Source organism: Cucurbita pepo, chromosome 18, assembly GCF_057944985.1.
Source record: "Cucurbita pepo subsp. pepo isolate OVF chromosome 18, ASM5794498v1, whole genome shotgun sequence".
Lineage (NCBI taxonomy): Eukaryota > Viridiplantae > Streptophyta > Magnoliopsida > Cucurbitales > Cucurbitaceae > Cucurbita > Cucurbita pepo.
The window spans coordinates 151,952-167,554 of NC_141815.1; the positions used below are offsets into that span (position 1 = coordinate 151,952).

Consider the following 15,603-nt stretch of genomic DNA (forward strand, 5'->3'; position numbering starts at 1 on the left):
AATCACGCGCTCTCTTACGCTACAACAATTTTTTATTATACCACGACACTCTAAATTGATTAAAGAGTGTTTATATAACTCGATAATTAAATTAATTCAGATTAATAAACCCAAATCATAATCGTTAGATTTTTTTTAGTTAGGGTTGTTAGACGAACACGACTCTCCACAATTGTATGATATTGTCAACTCTCATGGCTTTGCTCTTATGCTCTGGACTTCTCCAAAATGCCTGAGACCAATGGAGAGAGTATTCTTTGTTAATCGAGGCTAGGATTTACCAATCTTTTTCTTTTTGGAGTCCTTTGTTCACATTTGAGGATTTACCAATCTATTGACACGACTAAGTATAGGGCATGACTCTGATACCATGTTAGACATACACGACTCTCCACAATAGTATGATATTGTTCACTTTGAGCATAAGCTCTCATGACTTTGCTTCGGGCTTCCCCAAAAGACCTCATACCAATGGAGGTATCAAGTTTATGCAAAACTGTGCCTCACACTATTGAGGACATATTCTATTTATATTGGCAAAAGATTAACTAATAGATCCGATTTCATAGGAAACTAACGAAGTAAGCCTATCTTTATGGCATGACTAACTTCAAGCTATTCTAATGGATTGACCAATTCTAACAGTCCCCTTCAATCCCAACAAGTCTTGTACATGTTGAGATTGTTACAATGTGTAGTAAAAGGAGTTTTAGACAGTGGTTTTGTCAGGATATCAGCTACTTGATCACTTGATGAAATGAACCGAACTTCCATTGCTTTACGTGCTACTTGTTCTCGAACAAAATGAAAATCAACTTCAATATGTTTCGTTCTAGCATGAAATACTGGATTTGAAGTTAAATATGTAGCTCCGAGGTTGTCACACCAGAGGCGAGGAGCCTTTGATTGATACACGCCCAGTTCCTTCAGTAATGACTTGATCCAAATCATTTCTGCAGTAAGATTCGCAATGGCCTTGTATTCTGCTTCGGTGCTTGATCTTGACACTGTAGCCTGTTTTCTGGAACTCCATGAGATTAGATTTGCTCCAAGAAATACAGCAAAGCCGCTAGTTGAACGTCGATCATCGGGACAACCAGCCCAATCAGCATCAGAAAACCCCGACAACATCATGGTTGATTTCTGAATTTTCACTCCTAATGCTAGTGTGCCTTTAACATAACGAAGAATTCTCTTCACAGCACCCCAATGAGCATCAGTAGGTGTATGAAGATATTGACACACTTTATTGACAGCAAATGCCAAATCAGGCCTAGTCATTGTCAAATATTGTAGTGCTCCCACTGTACTTCTGTATTTGAATTGTTCTTCAGCTGATAAGGGTATTCCTTGTTCTCTGAATAATTTTTCAGCAGAACCCATTGGTGTAGACATAGGTTTGCATTTTTCCATGTTTACTCTTTTCAACAAATCTAAGGCATATCGTCTCTGTGACAGTATGATACCATCTCGTGTTTTCTTGACTTCAATACCCAGAAAATACTCAAGACCACCCAAATCTTTTACTGCAAAATCTATTTTCAATTTCTGAATCAACCTTTCGGTTGCTTGATCAGAGGAGCTCACAATAATTATATCATCAACATAGATGAGCATATAGATAGTTATCTCTCTGTTTTTGAGAATAAAAAGAGATGAATCAGCTACTGAGGCCTTGAAGCCTAACTCAATAAGTTTTCCAGTCAACCTTGAATGCCAAGCTTTTGGGGCTTGTTTCAGGCCATAAAGGGCTTTCTTGAGCTTGCATATGTAATTCTTTGGTTTGGCTGAGTCTTGAAATCCTGGTGGTTGTCGCATGTACACTTCCTCTTTCAGAATTCCATGCAAAAATGCATTTTGGATATCAACTTGTCTCATATTCCAGCCCTTGGTTACTGCTAGCGAAAGAATGACCCTGATTGTTGACGGTTTGATCACAGGGCTAAAAGTATCAGTGTAATCAACACCAAATCTTTGCTTGAATCCTTTGGCAACTAATCTTGCTTTTAATCTTTCAACTGACCCATCTGCTTTTCTTTTCACTTTATACACCCATTTACTATCAATGAGATTTATTCCAGGTTTGGGTGGAACTAGATCCCAAGTGGCATTTCGTTTTAGCGCTGAGAGCTCATCATTCATTGCTCCTCTCCATCTTGGATGTTGCATGGCTTCCTGCAGGTTTCGAGGTTCAGTAGCAGTCTCTATGATCGGAGTTGTGATAGTTACAGCGCTTGCGAATTTTCTTGAGGTTTCTGAATATCTGATAGTTCCATCAGTGAATTGTTTAGCTTGTACAATGTTATTTCTCAACCTTGTTCGCATTGGATGTTGACTAGCTGCTTCAGTTGGTTGATCAGACACATGTTCATGAGTTTGGTTTTGAGCATTGATCGAACTGCTCTCAGCTTCATATTCTGCAATTTCCTCTGAACTTCTTGTATTATCTGCAGAAGATAAGCTGACACCAGACAAGTTGTCACTAGCAATATTATCAGTTTGACCATCATTCATATGGGAATTACTAACAACTGGTTCAATATCTGTAAGAGCATTTTCAGTGTAAAAACTAGCAAGTTTGGCTAAGGCTGGAAGTAGAACAGGATGATGTGGATTTGTGGTTTTGTTTGGTGGCTTAGATTCTTCAAAAGGAAAAATATTTTCATCGAAAACCACGTCTCTAGAGATGTAAATACGTCCTGTACTTCTATTTAAGCATTTATATCCCTTATGAGAAGAACTATAACCCAAGAATATACATCTAGTAGTTCTGAAACTCAGTTTCTTGTTGTTGTAAGGCCTTAAATTAGGCCAGCAAGCACAGCCAAACACCCTAAGCATGGAGTAGTCTGGACTTTTACCAAACAATTTATGAAGTGGTGTGTCTTGTTGTATGGTTCGGCTGGGCATTCTATTTATAAGAAAGCAAGCTGTGTTGAAAGCTTCATCCCAGTAGGATAGAGGCATGTTGGCTTGAGCGAGTAAAGCAAGGCCAGTTTCTACAATGTGTCTGTGTTTTCTTTCGACTAACCCATTCTGCTGGTGTGTGTGAGGACAGGAGATATGATGTTCAATGCCTGTGGATTTGAAATAATTGTGTAACCGATGGTATTCACCCCCCCAATCTGATTGGACGGAGCGAATTTTGGTATTTAGCATAGTTTCAACATGTTTTTGAAATTGAAGGAACACAGACTCAACATCAGATTTGCATCTCAGAAAGTAAATCCAAACATAACGACTAAAATCATCAACAAAGGAAACATAATATTTGGAATTATTTACTGACGCAATGGATGGACCCCATACATCAGTGTGAATTAATTGAAGGGGTGCTGTAGATACATGCTGAGAAGAACCAAATGGCAATTGATGTGCTTTCCCTAATTGACAAGCATTACAAATTGAGGAAGAGGGAATATTAGTATCTATAGCTAAATTATTATCTTGTAGAATTCTAATGGTAATTGGAGATGCAGGGTGCCCTAGCCTTCTGTGCCATTGTTCTTTCGAAAGTTTGGCTGTCAGCAAGGCTTGACTGAAATTATGCGGTAGAACGTATAGGCCATTCTTACATCTACCGTGGAGCAGGAGTTTCTTCGTGACTCGGTCCTTAACCAAAAAATAGTTTGGGTGAAATTCTACAACAGCATTATTATCAGATGCTAGTCTTTGTACTGAAATTAGGTGCTTATTGATTTTAGGAACATATAGGATATGTTTCAGAACAAGAGATGAACCAGAAATTAATGAATTCCCAATATGAGAGATAGACAAACCTGCGCCATTTGCAACCTGAATTTGGTCGGTGCCAGTGTAGCGTTCTCTGGTGGTAAGCCTCTCTAGGTCATTGGTGATATGATCTGTGGCTCCAGTGTCAACATACCAGTTTGTGTCACTAGTGTATCCACTTGTTGCCAAAGCTGCTTGTTTGAGATTATTTTCGGCTTGATATGCCTGATCAAATCTGTGCCAGCATTGCAAAGCATCGTGATTGGGCTTACCACAAATCTGACAGACAATGCCTGAGCTGCTTTGTGTCTTTGATGGTTGACGTCCAGGATTGTTCACAGTACGCCTTGATTGTCCATGACCACTATTTAACTGACGACTACGACCGCGACTACCTCGACCTCCATTGGCACCTCCACGAATGGATATCCTATTGACATTGTTAGCAGATGAAAGTTGCTCAAATGTACCCTTACGCAAGTGCCGCATCTCATAGCTCAGCATGTGAGCATACACGTCGCTGACAGTGTATACATCTGTTCTGGTTGTAATGCTTGTGACTAGAGGATCATAATCTGGACCAAGTCCTTGCAGCATGTAGGCGATGAGTTCTTCATCCTCTATTCGCTTGCCAATGGCAGCAAGTGTATCACCAAGATGTTTTACTTTACGAAAGTAGTCAGCAATTGTCATGTCCTTTTTCTGGATAGTAGAGAGTTCCATACGGATCTGCATTGCTCTTGCTCGAGATGTGGAAGCAAATTGTCGCTCCAGCGTAATCCAGGCTTCTCGTGCAGTGGTGATTCCAACCATCGTGCTGAGAACCTCCTCAGTGACTGATGAGTTGATGAGGCTGAGTACCAGCTGGTCCTGGGGGTACCAGACTGTGAACTCAGGGTTGATGATAATTTTGCGATTCCCTGTTTCTTCACTTGGTTCAACGGCGATCGTCTGGCTTGGTGCAGGCATGGATCCATCCACAAAACCAACAAGGTTTTGGCTACGCAAGTAGGGAAGGATTTGGGTAGACCACAGTAGATAATTTTCTTGTGTAAGCTTAACACTAATCACCTGACTGATCGACGGAGAAGACATTGTGTTGTTTGGGATTGACATGTCTAACAGCAGAGGCTATGGATCTCGTGGATCTTATTTCGGCTCTGATACCATATCAAGTTTATGCAAAACTGTGCCTCACACTATTGAGGACATATTCTATTTATATTGGCAAAAGATTAACTAATAGATCCGATTTCATAGGAAACTAACGAAGTAAGCCTATCTTTATGGCATGACTAACTTCAAGCTATTCTAATGGATTGACCAATTCTAACAGGAGGGAGTATTCTTTGTTTATTAACCCATGATCATCCCCTAAATTAGCCGATGTGGGATTTTCATCATCCAACACCTCCCCTCGAACAAAGCACGTCTCCCCTTAATCGAGGCTCGACTCCTTTGGAGTCTTAGTCATTTTTTACTGCCTTCATACCTTCGAGAAGACTTGACTCCTTTTTCTTTTTGGAGTCCTTTGTTCGACATTTGACGATTTACTAATCTATTGGCACGACTAAGTTTAGGGCATGACTCTGATACCATGTTAGACGAACACGACTCTCCACTAATCTATTGGCACGACTAAGTTTAGGGCATGACTCTGATATCATGTTAGACGAACACGACTCTCCACTAATCTATTGGCACGACTAAGTTTAGGGCATGACTCTGATATCATGTTAGACGAACACGACTCTCCACAATAGTATGATATTGTCCACTTTGAGCATAACCTCTCATGGCTTTGCTTTGGGCTTCTCCAAAAAGCCTCAAACCAATGGAGAGAGTATTCTTTGTTTATAAACCCATGCCGACGTGGGACTTTCATTATCCAACAAAGGTTAGATTGAACTTTTTAAAATTTGTTGTATTGGGTTATGAACTTTCTTTCAACGGTTCCGATCACAAATCCAACCAACTTAAAACGTTGAGTTAGTTCAAAAGATTCTTTGGACCCAACTTAACCAATACAGTCGGGGTAGACCCAGTTAGAGTTGGGTATGGGAAAGGTTTAGTAAAAATGTAAGAATAGAATGGGGGGAAGGGAGAATGAAGGAAGAAACCACCAATGAATGCAAATTACGTGTAAATAAAGGGGTCAACCCATAACCAATGGTGAAATGCCACGTCACCTCCACGAATACTATTATTCCCAATAAAAGAATTTAAAAAAAAAAAAAAAAAAAAAAGAAAAAAAGAAATTGGTTGCGTTGTGTGAGTTGGAGTATATATATAGAAGTGAGAAAGAGGCGAAACCCCACCATTGCTACCCACTACCACTGCTTCTAAAGCCTCCTCCATTCCCCTCTGTGTTGAATCCGAAGAAACTCAAAAGCAAACCATGGCCGATCCGGGCACCGCCAACTGCATCGATATCCTTCTGGCTATTCTCCTGCCTCCTCTCGGAGTGTTCCTCAAATTTGGATGCCAGGTCTGTGTCGCTCTCATCTTTTCTTCTTATTTATACTTTGGTTAATCGATGTTGTTGATTTGATGAACATGTAAACCCTAATTCGGTGATCCACAGGTTGAGTTTTGGATCTGTTTGGTGCTAACTTTGTTCGGATACCTCCCCGGGATCATCTATGCTGTTTATGCTATCACCAAGTGATTCCGAGATCTGCTTCATCATGATCGTCTTCAAACTGTGTGTTTAGTTTGATTTGTGTTATGTGTTCGTGTGCTTCCTTTCCTAAATTCTTTTTTCTCGTGTTTTGTGGCTGTTGTTGTTGGTTGTATTGATTGAATTGGTTGATGTAAACAAAATCCATCCTACTTTTTCTTCAACTTAATTACAACTTTACTTATATTTTAATCTTTGATTGTTCTTCACATATCCGAATTCATGTTTAAATAATTAGGAACAGATTAGGCACCAAATAAAGGAAGAACAGAGGCCCCACCAGTTGATATTTATGAATTATATATATAAAACAAGGATGCCTATCACTTTACAACAAATAAGGTATCCAATTCCAATTCCAATTCCAATTTCCACACGTATTTGGTCCTCTTTTTTAACTTTTTCTCAAAATGGGATTCAAACATCATCAATTCTTCAAAACAACTCACCCTCACATTTTTCTACCTATCCTCTTTTGAATGCCAATTTCTGGCCTTCATTGTTTTTAATTCATTTTAGTGTGTCGGTTCAAATTTGTTGATAAATTTTTTTTGATAAAAAATCGTTAACTTGTCGCATCATTCATTAAATCAACGATAAAATTACAAATTATTAAATTCGAAACTACTATAATGTTACGTGTTTTCATCAAGGAAGGATACCTTAGTAGGTCGAGTTCTTAGGGTAACCAAACATAGTTCATTAATTGATATAACTTGATTGAGAAATAAGGCCGAATTCAAATGATTGAGTTCAGATGTCATCTAAATTAAAAGTTCACACTATTATAAGGTCTTCATTTAGGTTTAGAAATTAGTTAGAAAGTTTAGATTTCTCGAATTTAAGAGTCGGGCACCTTCAAAGATCCGACGACTTTGAAATCGAGAAACTCTAATGTTAAGAACGTGTTTTATTCGCTCTTTAAATGACACATACACATCGAAACTTTTTCCAGAAATCGGGTGAGGTAGCAATTATTTTAAACAATGTCAAGTAAAATTTAAATATTAAAATAAATGAATTATTTTGAACAAATCTCACCCCACAAATTTAAAAAATTTGATATTTGATTCTACCAAATTTGATCTCAACTTTTATATATATATATTTTTTTTTTAAAAAAGAATTTTTTTTTTTTGAAAGTGAGATCTAATTTTTGGATAAAGTAATAGATATGCGTGTGAATATATATATATATATATATATATAATAAGAGAAAAATGGCAGACAAAAAACTTTGATTTTGATATTTGGACAACTTACTTACAAACAACCCCTAATGCCCTCTTCTCTCTTCATCTTTAGATCTTGAGGTTTACATAAATAATCTTAGGGGTATACATTCAACCCGACAACCTGTTACATAAATAATTTTAGGGGTGTACATTCAACCCGACACCTCTTCTCTCTTCATCTTTAGATCTTGAGGTTTACATAAATAATCTTAGGGGTGTACATTCAACCCGACAACCTGTTACATAAATAATCTTAGGGGTGTACATTCAACCCGACAACCTGGACCAATCCAACCCGAACTATAAGGGTTGGGTTGGGTTGGATTAACATTTTGGGTAGGGTTGGGTTAATTTTTTTAAATCCGAATTAAATCGATTTGGTTTTGAGTTCGTGAACAAAATCTTTGAGTTCAAATTAGGAATCCTCCTGTATTAATTGGGCTTGACAATATTATTTTGTTATTTTATTATTTTTTAATATATTAGATTTATTTTTTATTTTTTATTATTTATTTATTTTTTACCACTAATCATTTTGATTGTTTATTTAATTTTATGATTATTCTTATATTTTGGTTACTTTAATTGAACAAATATCGGTTTGTAGTTCTATTTAGTTTTATGACAACGTGGACTTAAATTTTCGCTTTTTGTTTTTTTATTGATTTTTTTTTGTTTTTTTTTTTTGTCAATAATTATAGATAGATTTGTATTTGTTTGTTAACTTTTAATATATTTTATTTAAGATTGTATCAAAATAGTTATAAATTGGGATAAATAAAACTAAAAAAAGAATTGAACACAACCCGAACCCAACCCGAAAACAGAGGGTAGGGTAGGGTAGGGTAGGGTAGGGTAGGGTTGGGTTGGGTTGGATTGGGTTGTGAAAATTTTTGGATTGGATTGTGAAAAGTTTTGGGTTGGGTTGGGTTACCGATCCAACCAACCCGAACTTTTGGTTGGGTAAAAAAAATCTCCCAACCGGACCCAACTCGAACCATATACACCCCTAAATAATCCCATCAATCATTATTCTAATTCTATCCTATTCCTTCTTACACCCAATTATTTTTTTATTTTTTTATTTTTCGACCTCCAACAATTGGCCAACTAAAAGTAAAAAGTAAAAAAGTAGAGAGGTTCAAATGACCCGAAAATCTAACCAACCTAAACTACTCGACCCAAATCATAAAAGTGGTTGGATTGATTTTTTGAAAAATTGAAAATTGGAGTTGATTCGTGGGTTGATACACTATGGCTGGGTCAGCTTGATCAACCTAAAAATTATGTTACAACCCAACCCTAAGTTGATTATTATGAAGATTAAGAATATTTAACGTTTGGAACAACCATCGAATATGTGACTTGTGAACGATGATGAGTTGAGTTCTTTTTTTTGTTGAAATAAAATAAATTTTGTTATTTAAAAGTAGATTTTTTCAGATATTCCTGTTGTTGATGACCCAATAAAGAAATGGGTCTAAAGTAAAGCTCATGGGCTACAGCCCACTGCAAGAAGAGACAGAGAAGATGTAGGGCTGTAGGAGACCTACCTACAGCCCAGCCCACGTGCAACACACTACAGCAACCACACCTTGACCCCAATAAACCACCGTCACCTACCCACCTGTGTTAACCCACTATTTAAGCCATTAGACCACGCGACCCATTTGCAAGTCACCACCCATCACTTTTGCTTCAGAATCCAAGCTTGTTCGACCACACCGTCTACGCGTGCATGTTCAATCGTCTACGACACAACCGCGGCTCGACCTTGCCTCTACTTGGGGCTAAGGTCTCCAATGCAACATCGCGTCTCATCTTTTCATCTTGATCTCCATCGTCATAGTCCATATGTCTTGACACCATCCCACGTCTTGGGGTGTCGTCCGCCATTATAACTCACTCGGTTATGCCATCGAGAACGGGCCCACGTGTCGCTCATCTCATCAGGACATCCTGAACATCCATCCATCCGGGTTCTATTGAGGCATTCCCGTGTCATGTCATTTATGTATATCGTACCGGATAACGGGTGTATGTAGCAACCTCCGACATGTGGGTTGAGGTGCAATACCGACACACCCGTGCCGCCTAGTATTGTCCTTGAAAAACTCATTTCAAAGGAAGTCGCGCGAGACACTCTTCTCGGCACACTCGCCTTCGCTGTGACACACGTATGTGCCACAGGGTAGCTCGCTTAGGCCACATGGCTCAGGGGTGGTGGAGAGCTGACACTATGGTACCCCTGCACTACATAGCCATTTTTAATCCATCATGCATAGACATGATTTTGACAAATGGTCATATGGTGCCATGGAGCACCGTCTGGTGTCCAATTGACACCAAATTTGGCGAGCATTCATATTTCGTATGGATGGAATTAACTCCAGAACCGTATGCCCGAATTTCTTTTGGAACCTCGAATTTTGAGGTTAAGGCCCGGGACCCTACCCGGCCCTTCAACCAGCTTATCTTTGTCCCTCTTGTCTATTTGATGTCTCTATCTTGCTTATGTCTTGAATTGTCTTCAATTCCCACTCTGTGTGGTGTGTTAGATGATGCACCATCCTCCTTAGTCGCATCATGAAACTTGTCTAGGCCCTCGTGTGGCTGGTGGGCGCCGCTTGAGGGTCACCACTTCTCTTGTCACAACGTGAGGGTCACAACCTACTCTCTTCATAATTAGGTTGTGACACAAAGGAAACGCTGTACGGATGACGACGACATTGCAAGTAAAGACCACGACACATGGTAGGCAATATATTCATTGATCCACATATATATTTGGAATTTATTGTTTAAAATGTTATATTTTATCTCAAAAGGCCTCCAAGTTTGTAATATACATTTGGTATATAGATTTTTTTAGCATGTCTTGTAGTTTACTTGTATAGACGTCGAGCATTCGTCTTTTTTACCGACCCAAATACTTGTTAGTAAGATTCGACCTACAGATGACTTACTACTCGAGTGATCTTTAGCAAACCTTGAGCATTGGCTACATTCTAGGCTCACACAGGTATGTTGTTGTCGATTTTCTCGTACCACCATTGGCGAGTAACGATCAACGATGATGTTGTAATGGTACCGAGTAACGTCACACCAGGACAACAAGTTCGAGGGAGAAAAAAAGAAAGAGAAAGTCATTAGGGTTTCGGAGTTTATTAGGGAAGAAAAGAATAATGTGTTTGTAACGTTTTCTTATTAATACTCGTTTTTATTTTAATTTTAAAATTTTTGAATGATTTGGATAGATATAGTTAAATAGGGAAGGAGAAGTAGTTAAATGTTATGGATGATATTAGATGCAAAGAAGGCAAGAAACATAAGGCATGGAAGAGCAAGCCAACCCAAACGTACGAAGGTGATAGCAATAAATAATGATTATAAGGTTACTATAAAGGGTAGGAAGTTATTGGATCCTATGAATAAATAATACAATATCAATTAATAATCCTCACGATCATCTCAATATTTGAAAATTAAAAGCGCCACCAAAGACCAAATTTAATTGCTCCAACCATGAACAAGATCATACGCATATATATATATATATATATATATATGCATATGAATCACAAGAATAAAAAAGAAAAAGAAAAAAAGAAAATCATGACGAGGAAGAAAGTGAAGCTGGCTTACATTGTGAACGACTCCGCAAGAAAGGCGACATTCAAGAAGAGGAAGAGAGGGCTTATGAAGAAGGTGAGTGAATTGAGCACCCTTTGCGGGATTGAGGCATGCGCCATCGTGTTTAGCCCCTACGATGCTCAGCCTGAGCTGTGGCCTTCCCCCATCGGCGTCCAGCGCGTTCTCTCTCAATTCAAGAAGATGCCCGAGATGGAGCAAAGCAAGAAAATGGTGCATTTTTCAGACACCCTTTTGTTTCTTTTCAAAATTGAGTGTCCTAACACAAGCTGCCCTTTCCCTTGACACAGGTCAACCAGGAGACGTTTCTGCGGCAGAGGATCGCCAAGGCCAATGACCAACTGAAGAAGATGAGAAAGGACAACCGGGAGAAAGAGATGACGCGGCTTATGTTTCAAAGCCTCACCGCTGCCAAAGGCCTTCATGCACTCAACATGCTTGACTTGAACGACCTCACTTGGCTCATTGATCAAAATCTCAAAGACATTACTAAACGCATTGACTCTCTCAAGAAGCCTCCGCCCCACTCTCAGCCACACCCTCACCCTCACCCTCACCCTCAGCCGCCTCCCCCGCCGCAGACCGCCGCCTGGCTTATGGAGCTTGTCAGCCCTCAGGACCAAATGGGGTTCGTCGGGGATGACATGCTCTTGCCCTTCGGAGATCAAACTTATAGCCATAATAATGCAATGTGGTCAAATGCCTTTTTCCCTTAGCTTTCTGTAATTTTCTTTTCTGGGTCTTGCACACCCACTCCTTCCACATCCACATGCACTCTATTCAACTCTATTCTCATCATAATTATCAATTTTCTTCATCTTTTCTATATTAATTCAACCCAAATAATTTCATAACCTAACCCAAATCATACGAGTTAGATTGGATTGATCAAGTTTCACGTTTTATCGAATCGTGTACCTAAATGAATACGTTGGTGCCAAAATTAGGTTTATTGGTAAATTACAAACACAAAATCATTACATAAATAACGATCGAACTTAGTTTTGAAGAGTTTTTATGAAGAGTTTTTATGATTGAATTATTGTAATATATCTCAAAATCGGTGCAAGAATCAAAATTTGTGAATAATTTAGGGAGAGGAGCAATAATAGTGAATAGCAAATTAGGGAAACAAATTGAGGGAATCCAAATGGATTGTTGATAATTGATGACAGAGTAATTAATATTAGATTACATTTAATTTTGGAGAGCTTTGAAGGTAATTTAGTGTATTACCAAATATTAATTATAACTTTTCCTTGATGGGATTGATGCAACCAAATGATTAATGTTTCCATTTTATGCACCCAACAAATTTATATAATTCTCATTCCCTTATTTTCTTCTTATGGTAATAAAATCCTAAAATACGTCTTATCTTAATCTTCTACACACCACACGGTAGTTCAAAAATGAAACATATACGTTTAATCTATGAGTTGTTCGTTCTTATGTTTTAAATAATGAAATATTAATTTGAAATTAATATTTATGGAATGCTTTATAAATAATACAGATAATATAGACGTGTCAATCATAGTTCTTGAACTTTTAAACATGTCTAATAGATTTCTAAACTTTTAATGAATAAAACCCTAAAATATTATCGAGTTAGTTCTTGTAATTGTTTAGAGATCAAATTTGACCTTTTAACTCGTCCAAATGAAGCTTGCTCATAATCAATCACATGAGTTGAATTTTCTTACATAGCATGGATACGTTGTATACATTATAAACCCGTGCAAGTGTTGGGACTTGGGGTAATGCCAATCGTTCAATCTATTCCAATATCTCAATGAACCGGTGAAGCACGATCTTAATTTCTATTTATCTCCAAACTTTACGATGCCTTTCATAGAAGCTATTTTCAAGAACACATTATTGCTTACCTCAAACTCTAGATCCCAATATCGTGTAAGATTCCTAATTGCTTGTAGAATCTCATTCATGAAATAAATCAACTTTGGTTTCAGTAGTTTACGTTCTCCAACTTCATCTCAATACACAGGAGTTCTGCATCTCTTCCTACAGAAGGCTTCAAATAGTATCATATTGATGATCGTTTGTAACTTTATTATACGCAAACTCCACGACATGTCCTCTAAAGTTTGATTTAGGCATTCGGTCTAATTGTCTCCTTATGGATGAAAAGTTGTCTTGAACACCCGCACATGATAGACAATGATACTCTGTAAAATCTAATATCTCTTTCGTATATAAATGTCCTCAAATGTCTACTGAATATGGAGATTTCTCTAGTATGAAGTGTGCTGATTTGGTAAGTATGTCAATTATGCCTATATCATTATGTAGTCTTTAGTTGTTGCACGATAAAGTTCGTAGCTACGTCCTATCACTTCCATTCTAGTACATTTAAAGGTTGTAACAAGTATGCTTTCTTTTTTCTTTGTGCTTTGACAAGTTAGCAAATTATAACACATCTCTCTTTATACCTCACTACCATAATTACTTAGCTATTGGGATGTATCAAAATGAGAAGTTATGAGCGTTTGTCAATATCTCTTATTTAAGTTCAAAATTTTTTAGTATGCATAACCATTCTTGCCATCTTCTTTTTCATCTCTAATAGATATCAACACTCGATTAGATATTGATTTATTTGTTGAGCATTTATATGTTAGGATTTATGACCTAAAGTGTAACGACCTTAGATTTCTACTAGCCTAAAGCCGCTACCATCTTCATAACATCATCTTTTATGCGGAAATAAGCATTTAAACATCATCGTAAAACATTCCATGAACTTACATATTTCAAAATGTTTTTAAAACAATATAACGAATTATTAAATAAGATGAAGTAATATTAAAATTGAAAAATGCCCTCTACCAACCTATTATCTAAAAATTTAAATACAAATATTCTATGCATGTATCATGGTCTTTATTTTCGATGTCGTCGTCAGCCTTACATGGGTGCCTTGCCTTTACGAGAAAAATAGGAGTGACACATGAATTGAGTATTTTATGAAATACTCAGTAAGTGACCCCACTAAATGATTAGGGACCTATCGTTAAAATCATTATAGAGGTATCTCTAGTCCGTAAAAAATTAGATGTGTAGTACTTCCCTACATGCGACCCACACGTGCGAGCGTGAGTCCACCAGGCGGTTCGCACCCCTGGACCCATCATAGTCGGGTTAGTTGTCTGTAGCCAGACGTTTGGAGGTCAGCAAACCCTCAAATATCATGCAAGACATGATGATGATGATGATCATCATCATCATAGTATACATGTTCGTATTCATCATCATAAATAGGGAAGTAATCCGACGTAAATGAACATATAATATGCATGAGGTCTCTATAGTTTTTATCTTAAATCGTTCTTATGACACAACCCTATACATCATTCACATATTAGTCTAGGTAATATGCATGTATTGGTCTTCATATATTCATCACCATTAACATCATTAGGGTTGTGTCTTCGAAAATTTTCATCATAATACATCCTGGCATGTAGTACATGCACCTCATCTTAAAATGGAATATCATCATATTAAGTCATATCATTATGCATCTTACATCATGATGTTATCATATATCATTGTCATCATGTCATCATGTCATCATGTTATATCATCATCATATCCTTATATCGTTATATCGTCATGTCATCATGTCATCATGTCATCATATCATCATCATCATCATCATACCATCGTCATCATATAGCATGATCATAACATCATATAACGTCACCATATAACAACATCATATCATCATATAACATCATATTGTACTACTTCACATCATCATCATCATAATACATAAAGCATAAATGACTCGTGCAACATTGGACACGTTTCGTCATACACAAGACAAGGTTTTCGACCGAGCCGATAGTAAGGCCACTTACTTGGTTGGCCTTAGCCAAAGTTCTATGTACTACAACCCCGTTGACGTCTTCCTTCTTATCATAACATTTTTATCATATCTTCCATGGGTGTATTGGGGTTTTACCTCATGCAAAAAAATGTCTTATTACATGCCATTCATAACATATATCTTAACATTTCATATGTGTCATATCATAAGCATATCAAGTCATACCATGCACATATCATGTCATAAAACATATCTTCGTATGTGTCGTATCATCAAACGTATCATATCATAACATATCATATCGTTCACATTTCAGATCTTAAATATATCGTCAAATACATTGTATCATAACACTTATATCATATCATTCACATAGCATATCATAACACACGTCATAAAATTTGCATAACGTATCATAATCATATCATTTCATAACATATATCTTATTTTCA

General features: G+C 37.4%; 2 protein-coding genes and 1 non-coding gene across 3 annotated transcripts; 2 read left to right on the top strand and 1 right to left on the bottom strand.

Moving 5' to 3' along the window:
- Positions 1 to 4,223: 4,223 nt before the first annotated feature.
- LOC111796284 (small nucleolar RNA Z247) lies at positions 4,224 to 4,359 on the bottom strand. The gene has a single exon (XR_002815329.1). It is a non-coding gene; the product is annotated as a small nucleolar RNA Z247 (small nucleolar RNA).
- A 1,676-nt stretch (positions 4,360 to 6,035) lies between these two features.
- On the top strand, positions 6,036 to 6,604 carry LOC111799776 (hydrophobic protein LTI6B). The gene is made up of 2 exons (XM_023683257.2): positions 6,036 to 6,220; positions 6,317 to 6,604. Exons 1-2 carry the CDS (start codon positions 6,131 to 6,133, stop codon positions 6,398 to 6,400), a joined length of 174 nt encoding a protein of 57 aa, XP_023539025.1. The 5' UTR covers positions 6,036 to 6,130; the 3' UTR covers positions 6,401 to 6,604.
- A 4,634-nt stretch (positions 6,605 to 11,238) lies between these two features.
- LOC111799732 (agamous-like MADS-box protein AGL80) lies at positions 11,239 to 12,089 on the top strand. The gene is made up of 2 exons (XM_023683188.2): positions 11,239 to 11,511; positions 11,589 to 12,089. Exons 1-2 carry the CDS (start codon positions 11,263 to 11,265, stop codon positions 12,012 to 12,014), a joined length of 675 nt encoding a protein of 224 aa, XP_023538956.1. The 5' UTR covers positions 11,239 to 11,262; the 3' UTR covers positions 12,015 to 12,089.
- Positions 12,090 to 15,603: the final 3,514 nt, after the last annotated feature.

What these genes read in the sequence shown, in the direction of transcription:
- LOC111799776 (XM_023683257.2), top strand. Translation starts at nt 6,131, where the DNA reads ATGGCCGATCCGGGCACCGCCAACTGCATCGATATCCTTCTGGCTATT. An exon ending in TCCTCAAATTTGGATGCCAG is followed by an intron (nt 6,221 to 6,316) that starts GTCTGTGTCGCT and finishes GGTGATCCACAG; the next exon opens with GTTGAGTTTTGGATCTGTTT.
- LOC111799732 (XM_023683188.2), top strand. Translation starts at nt 11,263, where the DNA reads ATGACGAGGAAGAAAGTGAAGCTGGCTTACATTGTGAACGACTCCGCA. An exon ending in TGGAGCAAAGCAAGAAAATG is followed by an intron (nt 11,512 to 11,588) that starts GTGCATTTTTCA and finishes CCCTTGACACAG; the next exon opens with GTCAACCAGGAGACGTTTCT.